The 24,230-nt window shown below is 38.1% G+C and overlaps 2 protein-coding genes across 2 annotated transcripts in view; both read left to right on the forward strand.

Annotated features, from left to right (window-relative positions):
- The first annotated feature begins 420 nt into the window (after positions 1–420).
- On the forward strand, positions 421–18,056 carry STK17B (serine/threonine kinase 17b). Its single transcript, XM_084288927.1, has 8 exons — positions 421–497; positions 2,486–2,641; positions 7,202–7,414; positions 11,026–11,170; positions 11,437–11,563; positions 12,468–12,516; positions 14,010–14,189; positions 15,332–18,056. Exons 2-8 carry the CDS (start codon positions 2,520–2,522, stop codon positions 15,612–15,614), a joined length of 1,119 nt encoding a protein of 372 aa, XP_084145053.1. The 5' UTR covers positions 421–497; positions 2,486–2,519; the 3' UTR covers positions 15,615–18,056.
- Positions 18,057–22,251: 4,195 nt separating this feature from the next.
- DNAH7 (dynein axonemal heavy chain 7) overlaps positions 22,252–24,230 on the forward strand; it is a gene marked incomplete at both ends in the record, with an annotated part of 109,016 nt that continues 107,037 nt past the window's right edge. The window contains one exon of the mRNA XM_084289395.1: positions 22,252–22,266. Coding sequence (XP_084145521.1) covers positions 22,252–22,266 — 15 coding nt within the window. The remainder of the gene's footprint in view (positions 22,267–24,230) is intronic.

A 24,230-nucleotide genomic window follows, 5' to 3' on the forward strand; every position in this document is an offset into this window, starting at 1 on the left:
GGGGCGGCTGCTTGGATTGCTTCTCCGAGGAAAGCGATTTGACAAGCCAGTGCCAGCTATTCCAGAGCTCTAACTGCAGTTTATTTCTGAAGCGCGTTTAGGGCTACTTTTTGTGCTCAGACCGGGCCTTTGAAGCCCGGAGTTAACGCGGTTTAGCTCCTCCCCAGCGTCCCCCCGCTGCCAGGGGGGCCGAGCCGCTCCTGTGAGGGCTGAGTCCGCCTCAGCCCGGCCGCCTCAGCGGCGCGAGGGCAGCCGGGCGGGGGCGCTGCCCGGCCTGGGGCGGGCGGCGCCTGACCAATCGCCGCAGAGACGGCCGGCCCCGGCGGGCTCGGATTGGCTGCCCGCCGCCGCGAGTGGGCGGGGCGAGCGGGCGGCGCCGGGGCCGCCAGCTCTGCCGGGCTGCGCTTTTCAAACGCCGGCCGGGCGGGCGCGGCGGTTGGCGGGGGCGCGCGGCGCGGGGGCGGCCGCCGGCCTGTGAGGGGCTCGCCGGGCGTGAGGTGAGGTGAGGGGGGGGTGGGATGGGGTGGGGGCGAGCGGGGCGCCGGCCCGTGTCCGCCTCAGGCCACGGGGGTGCCACAGGGTGGCGGGCACGGAGGCGGCGAGCCCGGGGCCCGGCCGTGTTGCGCTGAGGGGAGCGAGGGCCGGGCGGTGACACGTAGCGCCCTGCCGCCCACCTGCAGCCGCCTGCTCCGGGGGTCTTGCGCCTCGCGGCCGCCTTCCTGCCTCCAGCCGCGGCTGCCGAGGGGTCTGGTGCGCTGCATCGGTAGTGCCGGTGTGGCTTTTGGTTTGTCGGAGCCAAGGGGGGTTTAAAAAGTCGGGTCGCGGTGCCTCGTTGTGGGTTGCTGCCGGTTGCGGATGTGCTCTTCGGTTTTCTCCGTGACGCCAAGCTGAGGAGAGATGCGACTTCTTACCGGAGAAACAAAGCTAATTCAGCATAAGGCAAAAGTTCACCTTGATCATAAAACTTTGAGAGTAACAACATGATGAAACCTTGCTTATTAGATGTAATAACAGCAAGCTCCTAATCGGTTTGTTCGCACGTAATAGAAATGTTTGAGCTCAAGTCCTGCAGTAGCAAGGTAACTTTAGCTGTTGATCAGTATTTAGTGAGTACACCTCAAAGGAGAGTGTTACAAAATTTCAACCCCCTGAATCGGTAGATTAAATGATAAACTGCCCTAGAACTGGGGAGAAAGAAATGCGTGTTTGTTCCAAAAAGCTGATTCAAAGACATGCATGTTAGACTGTATTGTGACCCCTCAATAAATTCTTAAATCATGCTTATCAAATTCGACTTAAAAATATTTTTGAACGGTGTAGGTCCCTGTCCCCTGCTAAAGCATGAATCATGGTTTAAATCCAAAATAGTTCCAATGTGAATAATCACGTTCCAAGAACTGTGGATTTGAGCACTGTTAGATGGGAGCTGGAGTGCATTTGAAACATTGTTAGTTCGAGTGCTCCCCCAGAAGTTTTTGATAGTACACTGCTTTCATCTGAAAACTGAAAGGTTTTTTAATGTTTGTTAACTGTATCTGCACTGTAATGTGCCTCTTTTTTTTTTTTTTTTTTTTTTTCTTTAATAACAAAGGAAACCTCTTTACCTTGAAATAAACTGTCAATTAGGAATGCTGTTATCCTTCAGTATCCTTCTTCTGCTTTGCTCTTACGGCACACCTGAAGAGATGCTTCAGGCCTGTAAATGTGAATGCCAAAATCCCATATTTTTAGCTTATTATCAACTTGCTTTTTTCTTGTCAGTAGTAGAACTAATGTGGTAGTTGTATTTTCATAATGTGCAGTTCTTCTGTTTTATTAAGGTAACTTACTTGTGATTACTACATCATTTGGTTCTGAATTATCAGAATTTGCGTGAAAGGTGACCCTTCATCATGATTTCTGACAATTAATCCGGTGTGAAAATAAAATTAGCTATATGTAAGGTTTAATAAAAAGTCTGAAGCTTTCCACCAGAAGAAAACTTATTTTTCTTGTGCTAAACTACTCCTGCTGTGCTGTAGACAGCAAATAGGATAGAGTTTTGGTTAAGGCAGTCAGGGATGCCAGTGGAAGCTTCAGGGAACTGCTGGAACTTAGCAGGAATCCAAAATAGTTAAAGCTTGTTTTCATAAAGCTACAAAAAAAGTATAAATCATGAATAGTTTAAATAGTTACTAATATTCTTATTAGAATTTATGGTTATCTCTAATATTTTATGGATCTGCTTGGGAGGGGAGGAAAATTTTGTCTCAAATGTTAAAAGGGCTTTTTTTTAAAGTTTATCTTTGAATTAATGTTCTTAGCATCACTTGATTCTCTTGACTAATATTTCCTTATGGTTTTATATTTAGAGTGATTAAATGTGTAGTATTCTGGTCGCTATTAAACTTCAGATCACTGTATTCTGATAGACCTAAGCCCCAATATCTACTTGCTTGCACTGTTATTGTGGGATTTCCATAACTTAATTATTTTGCTTTAACAGGTGACTGGTAGGGGAGAGAGACCTGTTCCTAACCATGTCCAGGAGAAAGCTGGAGAACAAGAGCCTTTCCGGCTTGTTAGCCATGTCTCTGCAGACACAGATCAGGACGGACAATTTCTACAACTTTTACATGCTGGAGTCAAAAGAGCTGGGAAGGTAAGGCTGTTCCTATTTATTTTATTTTAGTAACAGGAATTTCTGCTGTAGGAAAATTCTTTGTGCAATGATAAAAGTTTGCCAGAAAGAAAGCCTATGGTTGTAGATAGGGAATAAATTATGCACCCACCTTCCCCTTCTTTTTCCCCTTCTTTTCAGTGCCTGATAGGTTCTTTAGGGAGCAGGAAAAGGTTTCTTTCCTTTCCCCTGTCCAGTGCCGCGCCACATTACGGGGATATAAACTCAAGAAGAGATAACATAAGGTAATACTGCAAGCCAAAAATGGGAATTCTGAGTTGGTGCTTCTGGCTGTTTGTCTGAGTATTGTTTTTTTTTAATCCAGAAAACCAAGACCTTCTTTCTTTCCCCTTTATGGCCAGGTTGCTAACTGGCTGCTGTTTGAGAGTAGTTTTGTAGTCTGTTTCCATTGTTCGTGTTTGCAGTAGTAAAATAGTAAATGAAACTAAAACCTTGGTATTTGTGATTCTGTTACAGACATCTGAGTTAATGCTTATTTAAAATCAGCGGGTTAATTCATACCTTGAAAATATTCAGGGAATTGGTTATAAAGGCCTGCAAACATGGAAGCATGGTCATACTTCCAACTTCCTTGAATGAAAGTGGCACGGGTCAGTTTTAACTAAGGCATTCCTGGGCCACATAGTGATCCTTTGTACCTCCAACTTGGGCACGTGGAAGAGCCTCTTAGCTGAGACTTTGTAACTGCTTTCACCTTTATTGTTTTATTGTGTTTGTTTTTTGTTTTTTTTCTTGCATGTGCTTTATCTGGTACTCTTTTATAATAAAGTAGACCTTGCAGCCCTTAACCTTCCTTTATTCTTACCACTTTGTGAGCACCCGTTTTGAATTTCAGGCTCTATAGAAGCAGTCATATGCACTATCCCCTAAAACTCCAGTATTCTTAAAATCGTGCATTTTCAGATCATGCATATCTGTGAGACAATGTCTAAAGCAAACAAAAGCAGTTTTTTCATGGATTCCCAAACTCAGTCTTTGATACTTCCTGTACATGCAAAAACAGACATAATAAAATTAGCGCCAAAATGCAAAGCAACAGAAGCAGGGTAGTATCTTTTCAAACAAATTTTCTTTTTCTGGCTTAACAGTTTGTGTGCGCCCTTTCTTTTAATATCTTTAAAGTGTTTGCAACACTTCCTGTGTGTAAAATCCACCTTTCTATGTAGCTTCTGTAAAATATGTAATGTGCTTTTGTTTTCACTTGTAATTTTCTTTTCCTTTTCAGGCTACTTAGTAAATGGTTCTTTTGTTCTTCCCTGCTTAAGTCTTCCAAGTCCCATTTCTTCCTCCCACACCCTTATCTTGTAGGTCCTTTGGTATTTAAGGCATCGACTCATGAAGCAGGCAGGTTCTGTTTGGTGGGTTATAGTAGCTCTGTCCCCGGAGTGGATGGCTTGGCTTCTTTTGAAGTAGTTGAATTTCTGTGGTTTGTAACATGAGATATGAAAATAACCTGAAATTCATTTTATCTTGTAAAACTGGGCTGTTTAGTGCTGTGTTCAAGCATTTGCTTTGCAGGCAACAAGGAGGGGGAACCACTGTGCTCGCTTCAGTGCAGTGCTTCAGATCTACTTTTTTTTCTTATTTCTGGGGAAATTCCACTACTCAAACAATTTTGTGAAGAGAACTTGGCTAGACTTGTTTCTTCAAGCTACAGCTGTTCTGCTAAGATGAGGTACTACCTCATATGAGAGTTTCCGAGTTTCAACGATTCTTTTTTTTTATTGCTCATTTGGGAGATAGCTGTTGTCAAGACTCACCATATTTCAAGACACTGAGTAATACAGCAACTTCATAACTTCAACCAGAATGTTGATTTCTATGCAGTTTCCATAAATTCTTATACTAGCGAAAATACAGTTTCGAAGATGTGTATGTATATTAGGTTATCTGCAGATGCTTTTATAAGTGTAGTTTTATTTTTCCAAGTCCTTATTGATCAGGAAAAAAAAAAGGAGGGGGGTACTTGAATGAGTTGTTTATATACCTATATATCCTGCCTTTAAGCAAGCTTATCCCATGTGCTGGGGCATGGCAACAAAGTCTGGTCATACGAAGTCCAGGAGTAAAGTAAGGGTTGAAGATGATGCCAACTGAAAATGGTTTGAGGTAAAGGACACGGAATCGGTGATGAAATAGCTGAGATCTGTACAGATTGAAGCAGAGATGAGAGTCCAAGCAAGGCAAAGCAATCATAGAATCCATTCACAAAGGAAAGATTAACAGCCAGTAGAAAAAGAAGTTATATTGAAGAGGGAGTCCTATGGCAAACTCAGTGCTTTAATGAAAAATGTTTCTGTATGCTAAAGATAAATACTAATAATATTTACCAGACTCTAAGAATTTGTTTCTAAGACACTGTGTGTTTTTTGGTTGATGCTTCTTAAAAAGGTGTAGTTGATTTTTAGCCCCATTCTCTCACTTTTAAACTTTACATGTTTATACGATATGGTAGTGTGCCAGTTATTAACAAGCAGAAATTCTTACATCCATAGCTTTTATGGGGATATCACTGACCCCTCAAAGTTGATGTACCCACAGCTGCTAGAAGGAAGATGTTTAAAAACTATCAGGGAAGGTCTTCCTATTCTCATGAAATTCAGCCAGTTTCTCTTTTTTAATTTTAGAGAAACTCTTGTGGTCGATGGGGTAATGCGATGTTAAAACAAGAATGTAAGCTGTGGGGGAGTATCTTCAAACTTCAGTATATTACGAAATTGAGCTCAATAACTTCAAATGCTCTGCAATAATAAGCTGGTTTGATGGTTGGGAAAGTACTTGGCTGTTTCATGCTTACAAATAGTTGCTGAAATGAAGAGTGTGCATGTATCAGTTTGTAAATAACTTTCACACCTTTTTTTTGTTTGTTTGTTTTGTACTCTTGGCTTTCTGAGTTTACTGGTTTAAATAAAGACAAATCTAATTGGTTTAGAATTAAATGATGACAGAGAAGCTGTTTTGTTGAATTCATTTCTAAGTATGTGATAACAGTATAAGTAAAGGTCAGCGTTGCATGTTTTATGATTCAGTCTGATGTGTACAAACTATTTAACATGGTTATTTACCAGTGAAAGTCAGTTTCATCATGAAAGATACTAGTACCTTTTTTTTTTTTTTAAGTCTAGACTTTTTTTCTAAAAATACACCTAAATGTGCCTTTAATTTTAGATATGTCGCTTTTAAGCATTGTTCTGTGGTTGTTGTTGTTTTTTTTTTGTTTGTTTGTTTGTTTTTTCACCAGAAGAAAGGCTAAGCCTGCAGGACAGTGTAGTCTTCCCTACTGAAGAAGCTGGAATAGTTGAAAAAGTGGATGTCATATAGCTAGTACTGAGCCTCTTCATCAAGTTTGTTCTTAGTGTGCTGTGGTAACAACAAAAATACACATGGAAAGGCACTGTTTGTTCAAAGTCATAAGAGTAGGTCTCTTCTTTTGCAAACAGTTTTATAACTGTTTTTAGAACACTACACGATTTCTTTTAGCCCTTCAAGTGTTGTGGGTTTTTTTGTTATGTTTTAATAATGTTTCTGGTATAACTTGAGAACACTTTGCAAGTATGCAACTAGGCATTTCTGGGAATGCAAAACTTGTGATTATAAAGCTGTTTTTTCAGGATTTGATAACTTGGCTTAAAAACTGCATTTTTTCCCCTAATTTTTTTAAAAGGTCAGCTTGGTGTTTCAACTACACTATGTGGTTTTCTTTTAAAAACATATCTTTTCCAAAATACATTTTTGTTTCCATACCTAAACAGTTGGCTAGGAAATAAAGCAGCACACTTGTAATTGAAAAAGGGAATGCTAAGTAGCGGCTGTTTTTCTGTTGTTTCTAAGCTTAGTGCAGTGATCTGAATTTTCAGCAGTACTGCATGGTTTGTGAAGGGAGGTTCTTTTTTATGCCTCTAAAATTTTCTTCGCTGAAGCGCTTTGCCTGTCCCTAGCTTAGATTTATGCTCCCCCTCCTTGTTCTTTCTCTAATTTTCACAGTCTTGTTTTACTATATTCTCTAGGTGCTATGTTTTGTTATTGGTGTTTTTTTAACTGTATCCCGTGGATGCTACAGGGTGGTTGGGTGTGTGTGTGTATTTTGTTTGTTTACTTGCTTTTTAAACAATATTGGCAACCTGAACAAAGCCCTGGGCAAGTCTAATATGATCTCCTTGCTCACCCTGACTTGAGCTGAAGGTCGGGCTAGAGACCTCCAGACCTCTTTTCAAACCTGAGTTGTTACATGTTTCTGTGATCCTACAGTGAGAATGTCCATGTAGGCAAATAGCCTGATTTAACACCTAGCTGCTGTGTGTAAGAGGAATAGTACTGGGTCTCACTAATGCTTCACGGTGCTTTCTCTTACACTGGCCAAAAAAGTGTACAGTCAGTAGTATAAGAACAGGCCAAACATAACATTCTCCTGATACTTTTTTTTTTTTTTTTTTTTTTTTAAGTTTCCATGCTTTTGATTTTAATGCCAATCTAATTACTTTTTATGTCTTCAGTCCTAATGTTTTCCCTTTTATTTTGTAGAGGAAGATGTGCTGTCGTTAGAAAATGCATAGCTAAATCCACAGGCCAAGAATATGCAGCTAAATTTTTAAAGAAAAGAAGAAGAGGTCAAGACTGCAAAGCAGAGATTCTCCATGAAATTGCTGTGCTTGAATTAATGAAATCTAATCCTCGCATAGTTAATCTCCATGAAGTCTATGAAACGGCAAATGAGATCATCCTAGTGTTGGAATAGTAAGTATGCCTTCGTCAGATGTCCCACATTGCTCGTTACAAATCTATCAATATATTTTTTGCATGAGTTGTCTGAACACTCAGAAGACTCACAGCAAGTACACTGTATGCATTATGCTAATATTTCATTATGTTTTTTTGTTGACTTTATTGAGCTCTATGGGCTTTCTTTGGTATTTTCATGTGAATTCAAGAGTTGAATCCATTGCTGTAATTTAAACCTTTGAATTTGTACATGTATTTTGTTACATCCGTAGCTAATTGGTTATGTCAAACAATGTAGAACAGAGGCATAAAACAAAATACACTAAAACCAATACTAGTTCTGTACTCAAAATTTAAAATGTGGACTGATAAAGGCATTTTTAAGGGACTGCTATCAAAATACATATATATATATATTTTCTCTTCCTCGCTGCATAACTCAGTTCCGTAAACACTTTGAATCTTGATTTCAAATTGAAATAGTTCTGGTGCCTGTAAATACTGTCTCACTCAGTAGGATAATTTTAATTAAAACTTTACCATTTAATTTGCGCAATTCATTTCTTGTGTTAGTTGGATTAAAAAATTATGTATATCCTTTGATCGATTTTCAGATCAGGCTAATATAAAACCTGAACACATATGCTAGGGTTTGTTTTAATTGTTGTGTTTTTTTTCTTAAAGAATCTCTCATGTCGAGCTGACCAGAGAGAATCCCATAGAAGGTGCATAATGCTTTGATGCAACCTAAAACATACAAAAGCAAGCAAACAATACTTGCTGATAGCAAGTACATAGATTTCAGAGAAGCTGGGCAATTCCATCCTCTAAAAAGTGCAGTTACTACGTGATACTTCTTGATGATTGAAATTTGCAATTCGTTTGCAGATTTTGAACTTCTAAAGTTAGTGTTTTTCTTGCTTTAAAACTGTTTAGCTTCTGTAGCTGTTTCCTCCAAAATTCACATCTTTTATTAGATGCCCTTGTGGCTGCTCATAATCTCTGAAAACTAGTCTTCTAATGTGGGAATTAGTTTGAATTTGAATTATTCATCATATTTGATGTATGTGTAAATGTTCAGAGTGTAAGAAACGAAAATGCTGTTGGTAAAATGAGCTCAGCAAGGCTTTCTCTAAGTAGAATTTAAGTTTTGCGTATAAAGTATTTGAAGAAATGGTGATCTGCACACGCTGTGATAAATTCCTTTTAATTTTTCAAATTTAGCTAGATTATTTTCAAAGAAGAAAAGAGAAATGCCTTTTTTCTTCAAACTAAATGATCCCTAACACATTATTTGAGAGAGGCCTGAAATAGTAATATAGAAGTAAAGACAAAGTCCAGATGACGAGTTTTGAACTTATTATCAATAACGAGTTCCCATAAAGGCTGTACTGATTTTCCTAGCTCAGCCAACTCTGTCTCGCATATTAGAGCCCTGTCACGAAACAACTTCCTTGTACTACGGTGGTGTTAATCCTAATGGTCTGCTTTGTAGTAGTGTTCAGAAGACTTGTAGTAAATGTTCCTAGTGCTGTTGGAATAAGCAGAGGGCTGATAATACTTCTAAATTGTCCTTCTGTAGCAGAATAGATATATTCTCATTATTTTTAGAACTCTGCAGTCCCTTCCTCATAGAGTAGTTAATAAGCATTTCCCATTTTACTGTATTTTTCCTGCTGCATACGGTCCTTACTAATGTTGGATTGTATTGATAGGGTTATTTGGAAGATGCAAGAATCGGATTGTGTAAGTGCACATTTTCTGAATAAAGAGAAACGAATTCAATTAATGCTCTTAATAAGGCAAAGCATCTTCACTGCTTTGTTTTGTTCTCAGCAGCCTTCCTGATGATACTGAGGGTATGTTGGCTTTTTTGGCCTGCTGCTGCACAGCAGTAGAGTTACTTCAAAGAACTCGGTCAAAACTTCCTGAGCTGTACCTTTCAGTTCAAAGTTTGGCATTATGTAGTATTGCATTATGTTATTTTTCTGAAGATACCTTACATTTGTGTATGCTACAGCTCATCTGGTACTCTTTTACTCACTTTCTCAGTTGGTGGCTCTCAGCCGAACTCATTTGCTTAATGACTTCCCTGAACTGGGGAGCCAGAAAGAGGATGTTGTGTTCTAACTGTGGTCTGCAGTAGAGTCAGGAGGTAGAGTCACTTGCGTCAACCTACTTGCTCTGCTTCTGGTATTACACGACAAGGTGCTGTTGGCCTTTGCTCGCATTCGGCTTGCTGTCTTTAATGTCCCCCAAATCATTTTCAGCAGAACTGTTCAGCTCTTTACCCATCTGGCCCACCTGTCCAGACCATAATGTTGTAACTTGGGTACAAGAATACTATGGGAGACAGTGCTGAAATCTTTGCTAAATTTGAAATCTCATAGCTACATTTTGTCATAAAGGCAGTGAGGTGTTATTGACACCTCCCATAGCTTCAGCAGGTTAGTAACTGTTTATCCACATTGTCCATTATCTTATCTCTTTATAGGCTATTATATTGCTAATGATGGAATTCAGGCTTACTGAGCTGTAGTTTTGAGGTAACCCTTTGTTCTTGAGAGAGAAACTTCAGGCGGTTAGAGCAGGCTGAACAATGATTTCATACCCAGCTTGAAAGGAAACAGCTGACACTGTGGCAACATGTAGAGTGCAACTAAGAAACCACATTCAAGATGATTACCCAAGGTTATTTCCATGTTTCTTTTATGCTTTAGTAATGGTAGGGTTCTGTAAGTAAACAACAGCCTTCTTTGAGGAAGGCATGTTGAGATGCTGTGTAAAATAAATAAACGCATGTAATGAAGCTTGTCAATCTCATACTTGTTGCTAGTGTGGAAATGGTAACTATCACAGTGACAGAGCTAAGTATTTCAGCATATTCTATATCTACAAGAGTTTGTGAACATACTGCTCACCAGCTGACCAGGCAGCTGTGTATTGCAGTGTGCTAGATTTTATTCTTTGTAGCTCTCTGACAGAACTGATTTCTAGTCTTCTAGTTACTAGTTACTGGTCTTCTAGTACCTATGGTAGCAAGTAGGCAGTTTCTTCTCATTCCAGAGATATTCTTCAGCAACTCTGTCTGTTCTGTTCATTGCATTGTGGTTTGTACCAGTGTTGGACTTTTCAGTCCCCAAATCAGAGAATAGGAATACTGGTTGGTTTTATTGCTTCAAGTTATTTATGGAACCAATTGAAAAATTTTAAGGTTTAACTTGTAAAGGTGTCTTCTATTAGGGAATGGTGATAGAACTGATCACCCTCAAGGCATCTTCAGGCTCACTGACAAGATAGAAGATTGAATTTTCCAAGGAATTATGAGCAATTTAGCCACAACATTCAATTTTACCCTCTGAACTATTGTTGCCAGCTATGAGGAAATAAAAAGCATCACCAGGTCTTATTTTTTCCCCTTTTCTAAGTGTTTACATAACTTGTCTTGGGATTAATATGTTCAAAGAAGAAAAAAAATATTCTCAGACTCTAGGATGAATATTTAGTAAATAGCTACTGATAAATGAATATATATTTAATTTTATAAATAGATACTATATATAAAACTTCATAACCAAGCTTAAATTTTCAAATTTAACACATTAGTGTTCCTGAATGTGTTTCAGTGCTGCTGGAGGAGAAATCTTTAACTTATGTGTCCCAGATCTGGATGACAGAATTGGTGAAAGTGATATAATAAGACTTATAAGGCAAATACTTGAAGGACTTTGCTGCTTGCATGAAAACAATATTGTTCATCTTGATTTAAAGGTGAGGCTGCATCAGACTTTTTTTTTTTTTTTTTAAGTACTCAGTCTTCAGTTTGATAGTGATAATCAAAATCATTTGCTGAATACATAGCAAAGATGAGAAAAACCAGTATACTAGAGATTAAATACTTTTTTAAAAAATAAAATTCAGTAACCTAAATAAAATTTAGTAATATAAACTGAGATGTCATTTGGTATATTATGGCTTTTTTTTTTTTTTTAAATATTATATTTTATGAATTGAGAATTAAATGTTTTCTATTCTAGCCTCAAAATATTTTGCTGAGCAGCATCAATCCTCTTGGTGATGTGAAAATTGTAGATTTTGGCATGTCTCGGAAGATTGAGAGTACTAGTGAACTGCGGCAAATCATGGGAACGACAGAATACCTAGGTAAGGAAGAGTCGCTTCACTGTTTCTGATGGGTGGTTTTGAAGAAAATGCTGATGTAATATGCTTATCAACTTATCAGTTGTTGCTGGAGAGCAAACAACAGGACAAGTCAACATGTTGTTTTGAGATGCTCTTTTTTTTTAGAGAAGTTAACAAATACTTGCACGCAAAACAAATTTATATTATAAAGGGCACCGTATTTTGTGCTACATAGTATTCAACCTGTTGCTGCAGACTATAAAGCTATCAGGAATTTTTGGAAATTAAATCCTTGGTATTAGAGTAGAAATACAACATTAGCATTCACTCACAAAGACCTGTTCTATGAATTCGGAGTGTTGTCATCTGTATGATGATATAATGAGATCAAAATATTCCTGGGAAAGTGAAAAATCTCCTTTAACACTTGGCCTTCTGAGGGACAGGTGTCCTTAAAAATTTTGCCTATACTTGTGGTTTTTAAGAGTACTTGAATCTGTGGTGAATAGTATCTTATCCAACATATGCTTACTGCTACTGGCCCTAAAATTGGCTTGGTCACCTGGCTTTGCAGTGTTAATATGCTGGAGGCTTTATGCATTCCCTATAATAAGCTGTGTGCCTGAAAATCTATAAGCAAAATCTTTTAGGTGCATACATCTGATTTGGAAATATTTTGGGACTGGGACAGAATAGGCTCAAACCAATATGATGCCATTTCAGTCTGAACCAGTTATATTTCAGTGTCTGAATAACTGGAATAGCCTTTTTTTCCACCCTTTGAAAAAATAAAGTTGAAAACCACATGCTTAATCTCTTAATAATGATTACCAAAAGCTGTCAGAAATGTACCGTATGATTCAAGTTCTCTTGGATAATGTGCCTGTTAAATTGTCTTTTTTTTCTTTCTCATCCCTTTCTGTAGCTCCAGAAATCTTAAACTACGATCCTATTACCACAGCTACAGATATGTGGTAGGTTGTATTTGTTAATTCATTTCATTGGGGTAGGCAGGACCAGTTAACCGTCTGGGTGCCAGATCCAGACTCTGCTGCAGTTTTATCTGGCTTACAAGAATACTGTTCTATTGCATGGGCTGAACAGACGAGGGGAGAGTTGGGAGAGGAAGGAGTGCTTAGGATATAAACTAGAGCTTTGAGGAATTACTGTATGAGGGTCTGTTGCACACCTACTATGAAGTGAAGTGGCTTCTGAACATACAGAGTGTACTTTTTTGATCTAAGGAAGTAGCAACTGTCAGCATACATGAGGTATTAATTACTATTGGACAAAATGCTTCAGGTTATTACCTACTTGGGGACACTCCTCCCTCACCACTTTTGTATCATTAAATAATCTTATAATGGCAATTTTAAGTATGTTAACTTTCTACTTTAGAGGAGTATCAGTTTCTACAGAATGTCATAAAAATGAGTTAAGTATCTTAAACTAATCTACAGCTTTAATTTAATGAACCATATTAGGGTAAAGGCTAGCTTTGAGATGCTTCCTTGAAAATGTAACGTTCCCATGTTCTATATATTTTTATATATAATTATATATATTTTTTATATAATTATATAGATTGTGCATCTATATAATTGAATTTCAGTTTTAAAAGTTGCTATGATCTAGTTACTCCATTGAAATTCTCAACTCATAACAGTAATTAAATCTGTTCATGATTTATTTTTTTTTTTACAACTTATTTGCCTACTCTTGTGGGAAGACACAAGAATTAACTATTGGCATTCTACTCAGAATCCTGAACACTGCAGCTACATACTTCCACACTGTAATGTGTACTAAGGTTTGACACTTTGATCAGAAAACCATTTTTTCTGTGCATCCAAAAAAACCCTCCAAGATACTATAATAAATTGTATGATGTGTAGTACTCGCATTTGTGTGCTTAGGGAAAAAAATCTCAGCAAGAGGATGCTGTAGCACAAATCAGGTCCTGATTGTATAGACAGGTGGACAAATTCTCCATCTTTGATACTTCTTTTGGAATTATTGTGAAAGAAGGGTTGTCTTTTATTTACATGCAAATTAGAAAGGTGTTTTTTTTTTTTTTTTGTTATTGTTCTTCAGTCCTGTCTTCCAGAACTGCCATATCTCAAAGAACAGTCTGTGTAAAAGTTGTATTTTTCCTTTTCATAATAGTCTCCATGGCAGGAAAAGAAAGGTTTATTGAAAGTAAGCAATAGCAATTAAAAACAAAACAAAACAAAAAAAAAACCCTCTCCCTTCCTGGAGATTTGAAGTGCAGTTTCTTGTGTGTGTACATGCATCCGTGTTTCAATCGCATAGAACTTAGAGATCACATCCTGGTTTTAATTCTTTGAGTGTGGCACACATCAAGAAGTTTGATCTGCAGCACAACAAATGGGGGGGGGGGGGAGGGAAGTGGATGCTGTATTGCTTAGGTATCCTCATAGAATTTTACATTGTGTTCTTACCTCAGGAACATAGGTGTAATTTCGTACATGCTGCTTACACAAGAATCTCCGTTTGTGGGAGCTGACAATCAAGAAACTTACCTTAATATATCTCAAGTTAACGTGGATTATTCAGAAGAAACATTTTCATCAATTTCACAGCCTGCCAAAGACTTTATCCAAAAACTTCTCATAAAAAATCCAGAGTAAGTAACAAATTCTGCAGGACAAGAATCTTACCTTTTATGTCTGCGAGCACATAGAAAACGTGAATGTTAATTTGGGAGTTTAGTATCATTGATGTGATCAGTTAGACGTTTCACAATGCACTGGTATTATCAGCTAGATATTTTAAAGTGTGGGTTTCTGCTTTCTCATGTATGAGAAGGATCTTTGGTTCACTAGCTGTTATTGTAGTCAGGGTTATGCTTTGAGTTTGCTCAATTTTTCATATTTTGACTTTGTGTATTTCATTCAGAGGACAGATTATTAATGAATTTTATGAAATGTATTCTGGAAAGATCAGATTCTTGTCTACAATTTAACCTTCCATTACACAATTTGGAGAGAGAAAATGTCATCTTTCTGATGCATGCATTCATGTTTCCTGACTTACCTTTTGCTACGTCTTATAGAAAAACTTGTCTGTGTTGTGACTGAGCATATATTCTTCAGGAACACGTACCTGTGTGTATATATGCATAGTGCTTTGCATGTTCAGTCTTGTCAAAAAAAATCACAATCAAAAGCACAAACTTTTCTTTGCTTCTAATACATAATTCTATAAATTAGCTTTCTTTGGGTGTTTAGAGTCTAATCAAGGCCTTTCGAAGTAGCTGAACTTTGACAAAATTGTAAAAATTATAGGGATCAACTATGTCTGTGCTTGCTGTGTAGTGTTAAATATGGATTTTTTTTAACCGTTGCAATAGCAAAATGCACTAAAAAAGACCCAAAAGGTGTTTGTACTGGAGGATAATGTTTTATAAAGTCAGCTAGCTGTGTTCTAATAAGCATCATCAGGAATCATCATTTACATGTATATTGCTGTGTATTGTCACTTGTGGTGATACAGTAGTTACTATCAGAAAGCCTGCAAGCAAGCAGGAGTGCCCCTGTCTGGTTGGGACAAAGGTCCTTTGATAGGAGGGGATTATGAAGGAAAATGATATCCATGAAGTTCTTACTTTGAGGAAATCGGCACGCTGTATAAATTCACGTCTGGACAGGGTCAAGGAATACTGTCAATTCTGATGTATGCAGAGAAATATTAAGCAGAAATATTTTCATTCCATTTGTAGTGTTTCTGAAATTAACTTAAGCAACTTTTGATACTTCTTTTTCAAAGGGAAAGACCCACAGCAGAGGCCTGTCTCTCCCATTTCTGGTTGCAGCAAGGGGAGTTCATACTCTTGCACAGCCCTGAAGAAACTTGCTGCCCTTCTCTGATGCCAGGACATATAACAAAATGCTCAGAAGAGCGGAATGTAAAATCCAGTTGTAACGGTACTTGTAGCAACAAGGAAGACAAAGAAAACATTCCAGAGGACAGCAGTACTGTCTCCAAACGTTTCCGGTTTGATGATTCATTGCAGTATCCCCCAGACTTCATGACAGACTTTGTATGTTAATATGTGATGTAGACTTTTTTCACAAAAAGGAATTTAATATAATCTTTTCCAGTGGTGAATATAAGATTATGGCTTGCCAATTTGTGCAGTGTTGGTATACTGGAAATGCACTTTGATTCTTTTATGCTGGTACTTCCTTTTCTATCCGTTGCTGGCAATGGATTTCACTCCTGAGAAATCGGGGTTGTAGCACCAATAAAATGAATTATTTTTTGAAGAAGGTATAATTAAGTATTTTTGCACTTTTCAAGTTTTAATCCAAAAATGATGCCAGATTAAAACCAGGAAAAAGAGTTTATTTAAACTAATTTTCAGAGTTTTTGTCTAAACCTCAAGCTTTGCCAAACAGTGGCTGAATAACATGTACATTTTTATGACTAGCCTTAAGAACTTGATCTAAGCACGGAAAGTGAATCCAGCTGTTTTAATAGGCTTATTTGGGCTGTGATAGGTCTGTTGGGGCCATTTGGAATACTGCTTTCTCTCTGGGATCATTAGTAGTTCAGGAAATGTTTCTGTCATATAAATCTGGTCTGCCTAGGGATTATAATGCATATTCTGCCTGATTTCTCCTGTGTTGGATCTCTGTAATGCTTGAACAGAAAATGGGTAGATTGTCAGTCCTTGTGCCTAATGATCTGGCTCTTACCAGTGAGTTGTATTTGAAGAGGGTGAGATTCCCATGCTGTTGTGAATATTTGATACACTTGCTAGTTTGCTTCCATAAAACCTCTGGAATAGAGTTGTCCGCCTGCGTTGATCTATTCCTCATCTTAAAATGAGCAAACACCAAATGACAAAAAGCCCCTTCATAGTTAAAATTAATAACTGAATGATCTGAAAATAACTATTTTTGCCAGTAAAAACTTTCAAAAACCTTTAAAACTTTTATTATGCCCTTTTAGTGTAGATGGGCAGTGTATTTTTCTATCAATTACTGTTATTCACAATAACTTAGCTTCTTGCCCTCTCTCAGAAATGGACTGCAGTGTGTTAATATTTAAAGACAAACTATCCAATACTTGTTTTTAAGCCTTTAAATTTGCTTTGTTTAGTGGGTTTGTGTTTAAGTTACATCCCTTCTAATTCCTGGTACTAGTCTCTGAGAAATAGTGCCTGTGTCAAATTTCAGCTTAGAGCAAGTAACAGTCATGTCTCAACAGCCTGAAACTAATAATCTACCATTGAAATACTGACAAGATAAGATCCTAATCATAACACTGAGGCTGGAAGTCTGTTTGTGTAGGTAATGTATTAAAACACCTATAAATATTTGGAAAGTAAATAGCACTTCAAAGTAATTTGGGGATTTTCTACTCCTCAGAGCTTAGACTTAGTACTCTTTTGATTTTGTTTGTTTTGTATAATAAAATATCACAATCTGATGATCTTTTCAAGTGTGCCTGTAGATCTGACAATAGCTAGGCAGATTGAGGTTTTTTATTTTATCTTCATGAAAGAAAGAATTTTTTATTTTTTTTAATTTTTTTTACAAAGATTTTAATGCAAGGTTTCATGGGGGAAGTTCAGGACTGTTGTCTGTTATCTTGGGTGACATTTCTGTTGACAAGTGAAGTCAGCTGAGATGTATTTATCTTATATTTGCAGAAGTAAAAGAAATAAAAACTTAAAAAAATCTGAGACTTAATCTCAAGTGAAATGAAATTATAGCATGGATAAAGCTCAGATGCTTAGGCGTATAAATGAACTGCACTGACTCTCCTCTATGTATTTTATTTACAGTGATAATGATAATATATAATTATAAAATGAGTTTGCTGGAGGTAGTTGGATTGTGTTCAGGTACTTCATAAACTTACTTTTCAAAGTCCTTATTTTTAAACTATTTTATGCAGACATGTTTAGAAGTTAACATTCACTGAAGATAAAGAATAAAATGTAAAAAAGCTGTAATGGATAAAGGTAGAAAGGTGTTGCATTTTAAGTCTCCAGAATTATTACTGCTCTGAAATTACAGCTGGGAAGCCTGTGAAAGTCTTTGTACTAGTGTTCTGTTTTTTAGCATCTGAAAATAAAGCTGAAAGCATATGCCAGCACTTTATGAAAAAGTTATTATTCCTTAAAGTTTTTATCATGTTATCTGATGTTTACATTTCTTACTACTTTTGGAGCTAACTTATCTTTAAATTTAAAAAATAAAAATAAATTGGACTTATCCAAGAAACTTACGTTTTGAAGTTTGTACTTCATGTAAATTCAAAATATGCCTTGAATCAGTTTGTTTGGATCAGCATGTTGGATTTATTTTAAAAATATTAATGTGCATACATAACTTCTGTTGAATGTAAATACATACATCGTAGAAAATTTTTAGCCCGTCTTGCTTCCTGCCATATTACTGGAGATTATGAATTGTAAACGAGTGGTGAGTAACTCATCATCATGAGCGATGGTGATCATTTTAAGATGACTGAAGACGTATTTCAATGCAGTTCATGACCTTTTTATATTAAAAAAGTAATAAACTTTTCCTTTTTTCAAAAGTTCTGTTTTCATTTCTTCACAGAATGGTTGCGTTTGGAAGAGATCTCTGGAGGTCATCTGGTCCAACCCCCTCCCTCCCCCCAGCTCAAGCAGGGCCACCTGGAGATCCATCCCAGGATTGTGTGTAGCTGGCTTTTTGAGCATCTCCAAGAAAGGGAAGGGTAGGATTGCCTCCCTTGACCTGCTGGCAGTACTGTGCCTCATGCAGCCCAGGATACCATTAGTGAGCTGCCTTTGCAGAAAGGGGATGCTGCTGGCACATGTTCAGCCTGGTGGCCACCAGGACCTCATCTCCGTTTCTGCAAAGGTGTTTTCCAGTTGGGTGGCTCCCAGTGTGTGTTGGTGCCCAGGGCTGTTCCTCCCTGACTGCAGGATTCCTGTTAAATTTCATGGCTTATTTATCTGGCCTGTTGAGGTCCCTGTGGAGGGCTGCACAATGCCATCAGTCGCTCCTCCCACTTTTGTGTCATCTGTAAACTTTCTCAGGGTGCATTCTGCCCCATCATCCAGATCATTAATAAAGATGTTAAACAGGACTGGACCCAGTACTGACACCACGAGTTACTTGCCTCCAACCAGACTTTGTGCCACTGATCACCATTGTCTGGGCCTAGCTGCTCAGGTTTCAATCCACCTAACTGAAGTTAGTAGGTTTCAATCCACCTTACTTTCTGCCCATCCAGCCCCATGTATCAGTAGTTCACATAGGAGGATCTTACGTGGGATAGTATCAAAAGCCTTTCTGAAGCAGAGGTAGACATTATCTACTACCCTCCCCTCAGCTACCAGGCCAGTTGTTTCTTTGCAGAAGTTTATCGAGCTGGTCAAGCATGATTTCCTCTCAGTGAAACCATGCTGACTACTACTAATGAATCAACTAACTTGCTAGAACATCTTTATGTCTAAAATACAGACACATTAATGGTTCCTATTTCAGACGTAAAAAGATGGTTCCTATATACATAATAGTCTAGTCTTGCAGTATTTATTGAGGTGGTATTTTTTATGGTAGATTCTAATGGCTTTTGCCATGTAAGGAAATTTAAATTGAATGTTTGTTACACAAATATTAGCCTTTTAGGGCACTAACTGTACAATTGTTTAATTTTCAAGTAGAAGTCTAAATTATTTAAAAAACAAAAAAAAAAACAACCTCACAAAAACTATAGGAAAGCAGTTTACATTCAAAAGAAATATAACTCATTTTCATGGCCTGAACACTACATTTCCTACAAAGGCACATTTCATTGATGAAATGAAAGCTTTCCCATTGTTAGAAATGCACAAATGAGCTTTCTCTTCAGTGAAAGAAATTGTGTATTCTTGTGTTTGTATTCTGCTGTTGTTTGCAGCATAAAGTTCAGAAATAATTTGACCATTTGTTTCCTGTATAAGTTCTATAAATTCTTATCAGGAATGCTGGTCTACTTTATTTTATGAGACATCTAGAAAACAAAGTGTTCTGTTTAATACTAGCAGTGATTTGAAACACCTTCAACCTTTTCAAAAGTCTAAGGAAGGAGAAAAAGAAAAATATATGGTTTAGATGATAACTGACCATCTTTTTAACAAGACAGTTGTGACTGTTCTTGCCAAATAAAGTAAGTTATGCTTGGAAAAACACACTGTAAAGTCAGGGCAAGATAAAAGCATGTAATTGATATGCATTTGTTTCAGGAACCAATCCTCCTGTGCCTTACAAACCTGGAAGCTGATGGACTTGAAAATATTGCTTGGCCATCTCAATGTTAGAGGAGCAAGCAAGATACGAGATAAATTAGTGTGTAGAAAGTTTATCAAGTTAAAGGTACGATTACAGAGCCGAACTGCCACGCCACCTATCAATGCATGAGAGTACAAGGAAATTCCTTAACCAAAAGCAGGTACATGAGTTATGACGTAAAAATTCGTAGGTAGTCAGGCCTAATAAATAAAGGCTAGGCTAACACACAAAATATTCAAAGAATCAATCATTTGATGTGACAGTGCTAGCTTTTGCTGTTTTCGCAATACAACAGGAAGATAAAGGATGATTTTTGACCTGGTAACACCTGTCATGAAAGTGTTGCCCTCCAGTGAAATGAAGATTTCACTTTTGAGAAAAGCACAAATAAAAACTTCCTGTGACAAATGCATTTTACAGACAGAGTTAGTACATCAGCATTACTTATGCTGAGCACAAAGTATTCATATTATGATATTCTTGATAGTAAGGACTTTTTTTTTTTAAACTGGGACTGGTAGGTGCCTCTGAGGAAGGAAAGAAAAACTTCCTGAAATTACTTTTAAAGTAATGCACAAATCTAAGAATTTTAAATTCTTGTACATACAGGAGTTATTACATTTGTTAAACTGTACTTTTAAGTGTTGTTTATTGGTTCTTATCAAAACACACAAAACATGCCAGTAACTACTGCAGTTAAAAAGTGAAGCATTTTTAATTTCCTAATAAGATAATGAAAAAACAAAACGTCACTTTCTAACAGAAGGAGTTGTAATGCGCAACAGCATATGGCAACGTGCACTGAAAGTGCTACTGCCTTTGTATACATGGTTTCTAATAGTTGAAAACCTCATAATTAAAGAGAAATAGCAAGGTTTTCCTGTTCTTTGGCCAGATTATTATGTATTATAGCTAGTAGAGCATATGGCTTATTTAAATCTCCCTATCGTGTGTTTGGGTATGAGGGTATTTCTCGCTTCAGGATCAAAGCTTTGGTACTATTTTAGAAAATGAGTCTGGACTTCAAACTAATGCTGCATTTTCTACAACTGGACAAAGCAAAAAAATCCCCACTGGTTCTTTGCCTGTGTTATTTTATCATAGGGACTTTTAAGCTTAAAACTCTGTGTCTTATAATGTACAGTACGTAGGTAACAGCCCTGAGTCAGAGGTCATTTGCAGGGATTTTCCAGCAGGCTAACTCCACTGCTGAGTTACCATCTTTTATGCATTACTAGCATGAAAACATTCAAAACCTCTTATTTAAAATTCACACAAATTATCTCACATTGCAATAGCTGCTTCATATCCCATTGAAATCCAAACATGGCCACAGTAAAATGCTAGAAATCATACTAATCGTAACATTTTATTTGCACTGGTCAGCATCAGATTCATAATGTAGGGCACATCCATTTACTGCCAATGAAACTGAAAGATTTTTATTTATTATATTCTTTAGTTTGCCTACTTGTGTGGGGCAGAGGCAAGTGGTTTTAATACAACAGCTGTTGTGCGTAAGATCAACTGACTTCAAATTGCATGACGTGGCGCCTGAAAAACCTTAGGTGGTTGTTGTGGTTTAGACATCAGAGTTAATTAAGAATGTTTCTGAAAGCACAGCTGAACTTATGTATGTTTAGTTGGAGTACACTTCTCAGTGCTTAGCCTAAAAACAGGCAGCTGAATTCACTCATCTGCTAATTTAAAAGCTAGGAAGGAATGCCTACTTAAACAGCAGCGAATAGTGCGTACTGCTCAATGTTAAATCTCATTTTGATGGAGTTGGCAGGCCCCAGAAGGGTGTCAAGCACTTTCTACTTGGAAGACAATCTCAGTGAAGTAACAGCAAAGTTTAAATTCAACTTTCTGAAACTGGAAATACATTGCAACAGCTTAAAACAAGCCTCCCAAATGTCACCCATTCAGTTGATTATCAGCTGGCAAAGTGCTTTTCCTCAACTACAACACCTGTGTGTAGCCTGGCTTAAATTTAACGCGCAGGCGGCCTCACCGAGCACACCAGAGGCCTCCTCAAGTGTTTACAGAATGCAAGCTAGGACTTGGCAAGCTAGGACTTGGCTTTAAGTTTGGTGTTGTTCTCTCAGCTTCTCCTTTGCAGCAGGTACTGGGTGAGGCTTCCTCAAGACCACGGTTCTGCTGCTTAAGACAACGGATTGCAGTTGGGGGAATAATATCTAATTACAGCTGCTTTGTGACATTTTGTTACGCTGAGGTAAAGAATGACAGTTCCGACTGAAGCCTCTAACACCAACAAGGGAGGCGGCGGTGGGCGGGGGGGGAGCGGCCGTTGGGAGCGGCCGTTGGGGCGCGCGCTGCTGCCAGGCAACAGCGTCCCCTCAGCGCAGCTGCGCGCCCGGCCGCCCTCGGCCCTCGTCGTGCGCGGAAATGGGCAGCGAGCAGGTAGGGGCTGAGGGGCGCCTGGCTGCCGAAGGGGTTGTTTTTTATTTATTTTCCTTATTAAAGTACAAAGAGATTTTTAATGTAGTCAGTCTGTTTCTAGAACTGCAGAAGCCTTAAATGCTGAAGATAAACTCCAAGAGAAACGTCTAACTGTGCGCGTGGTTTTTCATTGTTGGGCATTAGCTGATATTAATTTGTATAATTTTGCTGGTGGCCTGATTGGTTTGTAGTTGGTTAATTTAATTACAAGGAGGAGTCCGCACCCTAAATCATGTTCTGTTGTGTAAGACAATCCTGATCTTTTCAATTTGGTTGGTTGGTTTTTGTTTCTGACTTCCTCGCTCTGATCTGTTTTCCTCTAAAGAAATGTCTGAAATATATTGAGAGAAATCCGTAACTTCCTTCAGTGGATTAAAAGCTTACTGATTTTTCTGTTATTGGGTGTTTCTCTTCTGCTGTGCATATTAGTGGGTGTGTGTCAGACGCTCCTCGCTATCAGAAACAGTCCTCACTTCCAGGACTCTCTTTTTAGTCCATCTCACTGCCAGTGTAAGTTTACTGCGTGTTGTTAAAAAGTACTGGCTAATCTCAGCACTGAATTTGTCATTACCAGCAGGTTGGAGGTATAAACTGCGGCGCTGAATTTTGTTTTTCAGCAAAAGAAAATCGAAACAATCTGTGTAATGTTGCATGTGAAGACAAGATACAGTCTTGGTCATTTTTGTACCCCTGTTATTTATAAGAACATCCGGGTCTCTGTTATTTGTTCCTAACCAGGAATCTAAGGATTGAGACGATAGACATAATCACGGAAAGCAATAGCTAGTACTTCTCTGGAAGTTCAAAAGCATTTTCTCCTGTACAAAAAGATCATTCCTCCTGTCCATGCCCTTGAGAGGACAGCAGTTAGTGTTCCCATCTTGCTGTAGAATCTGGACTAAAGAAACAATGGGTTCTAAATTTCATCCAGTTATGCAATGTGTGGAAAACAAAGAGAAAGTCTGTACTTCACATTGAGAAGCAGCAGAAGTGAATCCAGTTAGGGTCCAGCAGCTAGAAGGCTGCTGACAAACCAGGGTCCAGCAGACCGCTGGGATGGCTGGGGGGCTGCAGCTCTTAGGTATGCAGAGGGTCTGAGGGAACTTTTTTGTTCACCCTGAAGGTGTCCACTGTCTTCCACGACCTGAACCATAGAGAGATGGTGCCAGATGCCTCTTGGTGCTGTGCACCACCAAGAAGAAACAATGTTCTCAAGTGGTGGTGTAGAAAATGTTGACCGTGTATAAGGATGACATTCTTCACACAGAGGTGATTAAGCAGTGGAGGAATTCGCCCAGAGAGGCAGTGCCTTTAAAGTTTTATGTTTCAGTTGGACAAGGCCCTGAACAATCTGACTTAACTTCTTGTAGTTAATAAATACTGATTTGAGCAGGAGAGGTCCCATCCAGCCTACTTTTTTTTTTTTTTTTTTTTTTCCCTACAATTCTCTGGTAGTGTGGTTGTATAAAGCCATATTCAAACTCCTCCAAACTCTGTCTGTAGGCTACACTGTGTCCTATAGGCTTATCAGCTTGGAAAGTGGCCATCTTATGATGCACTGCACGTTCACTATTAGGAGCCATATTCCTGCTAGTATCACAAAAGACTGGTAGCTGTCACACAACCTGTGGTATGGATATATATTTTTTCTGATAAATGTTATATGACAAAGAAATAAATTGCTTCATATTTTCCCAGTAGATTTACAAGCTCTCCAATTACCAGACAAATATCGCAGTTGACATGTAGATCTTTCCGTATTGGTTGTAATACTGTAGTGTTTTTGTTTGGTTGTTGTTTCTTTGTCATTCCAGCCTACAAGACTGTTAGGGCTGGTAGAATTTCAATGATTTATTGTGTGTGAAAAATCTTGCACATGTACCCTGCTTATGCAAAAAAATAGATTAAAAATACCAGGATCTGCC

The sequence above is a fragment of the Netta rufina genome (genome assembly GCF_964035555.1).
Source record: "Netta rufina genome assembly, chromosome: 6".
Classification (NCBI taxonomy): domain Eukaryota; kingdom Metazoa; phylum Chordata; class Aves; order Anseriformes; family Anatidae; genus Netta; species Netta rufina.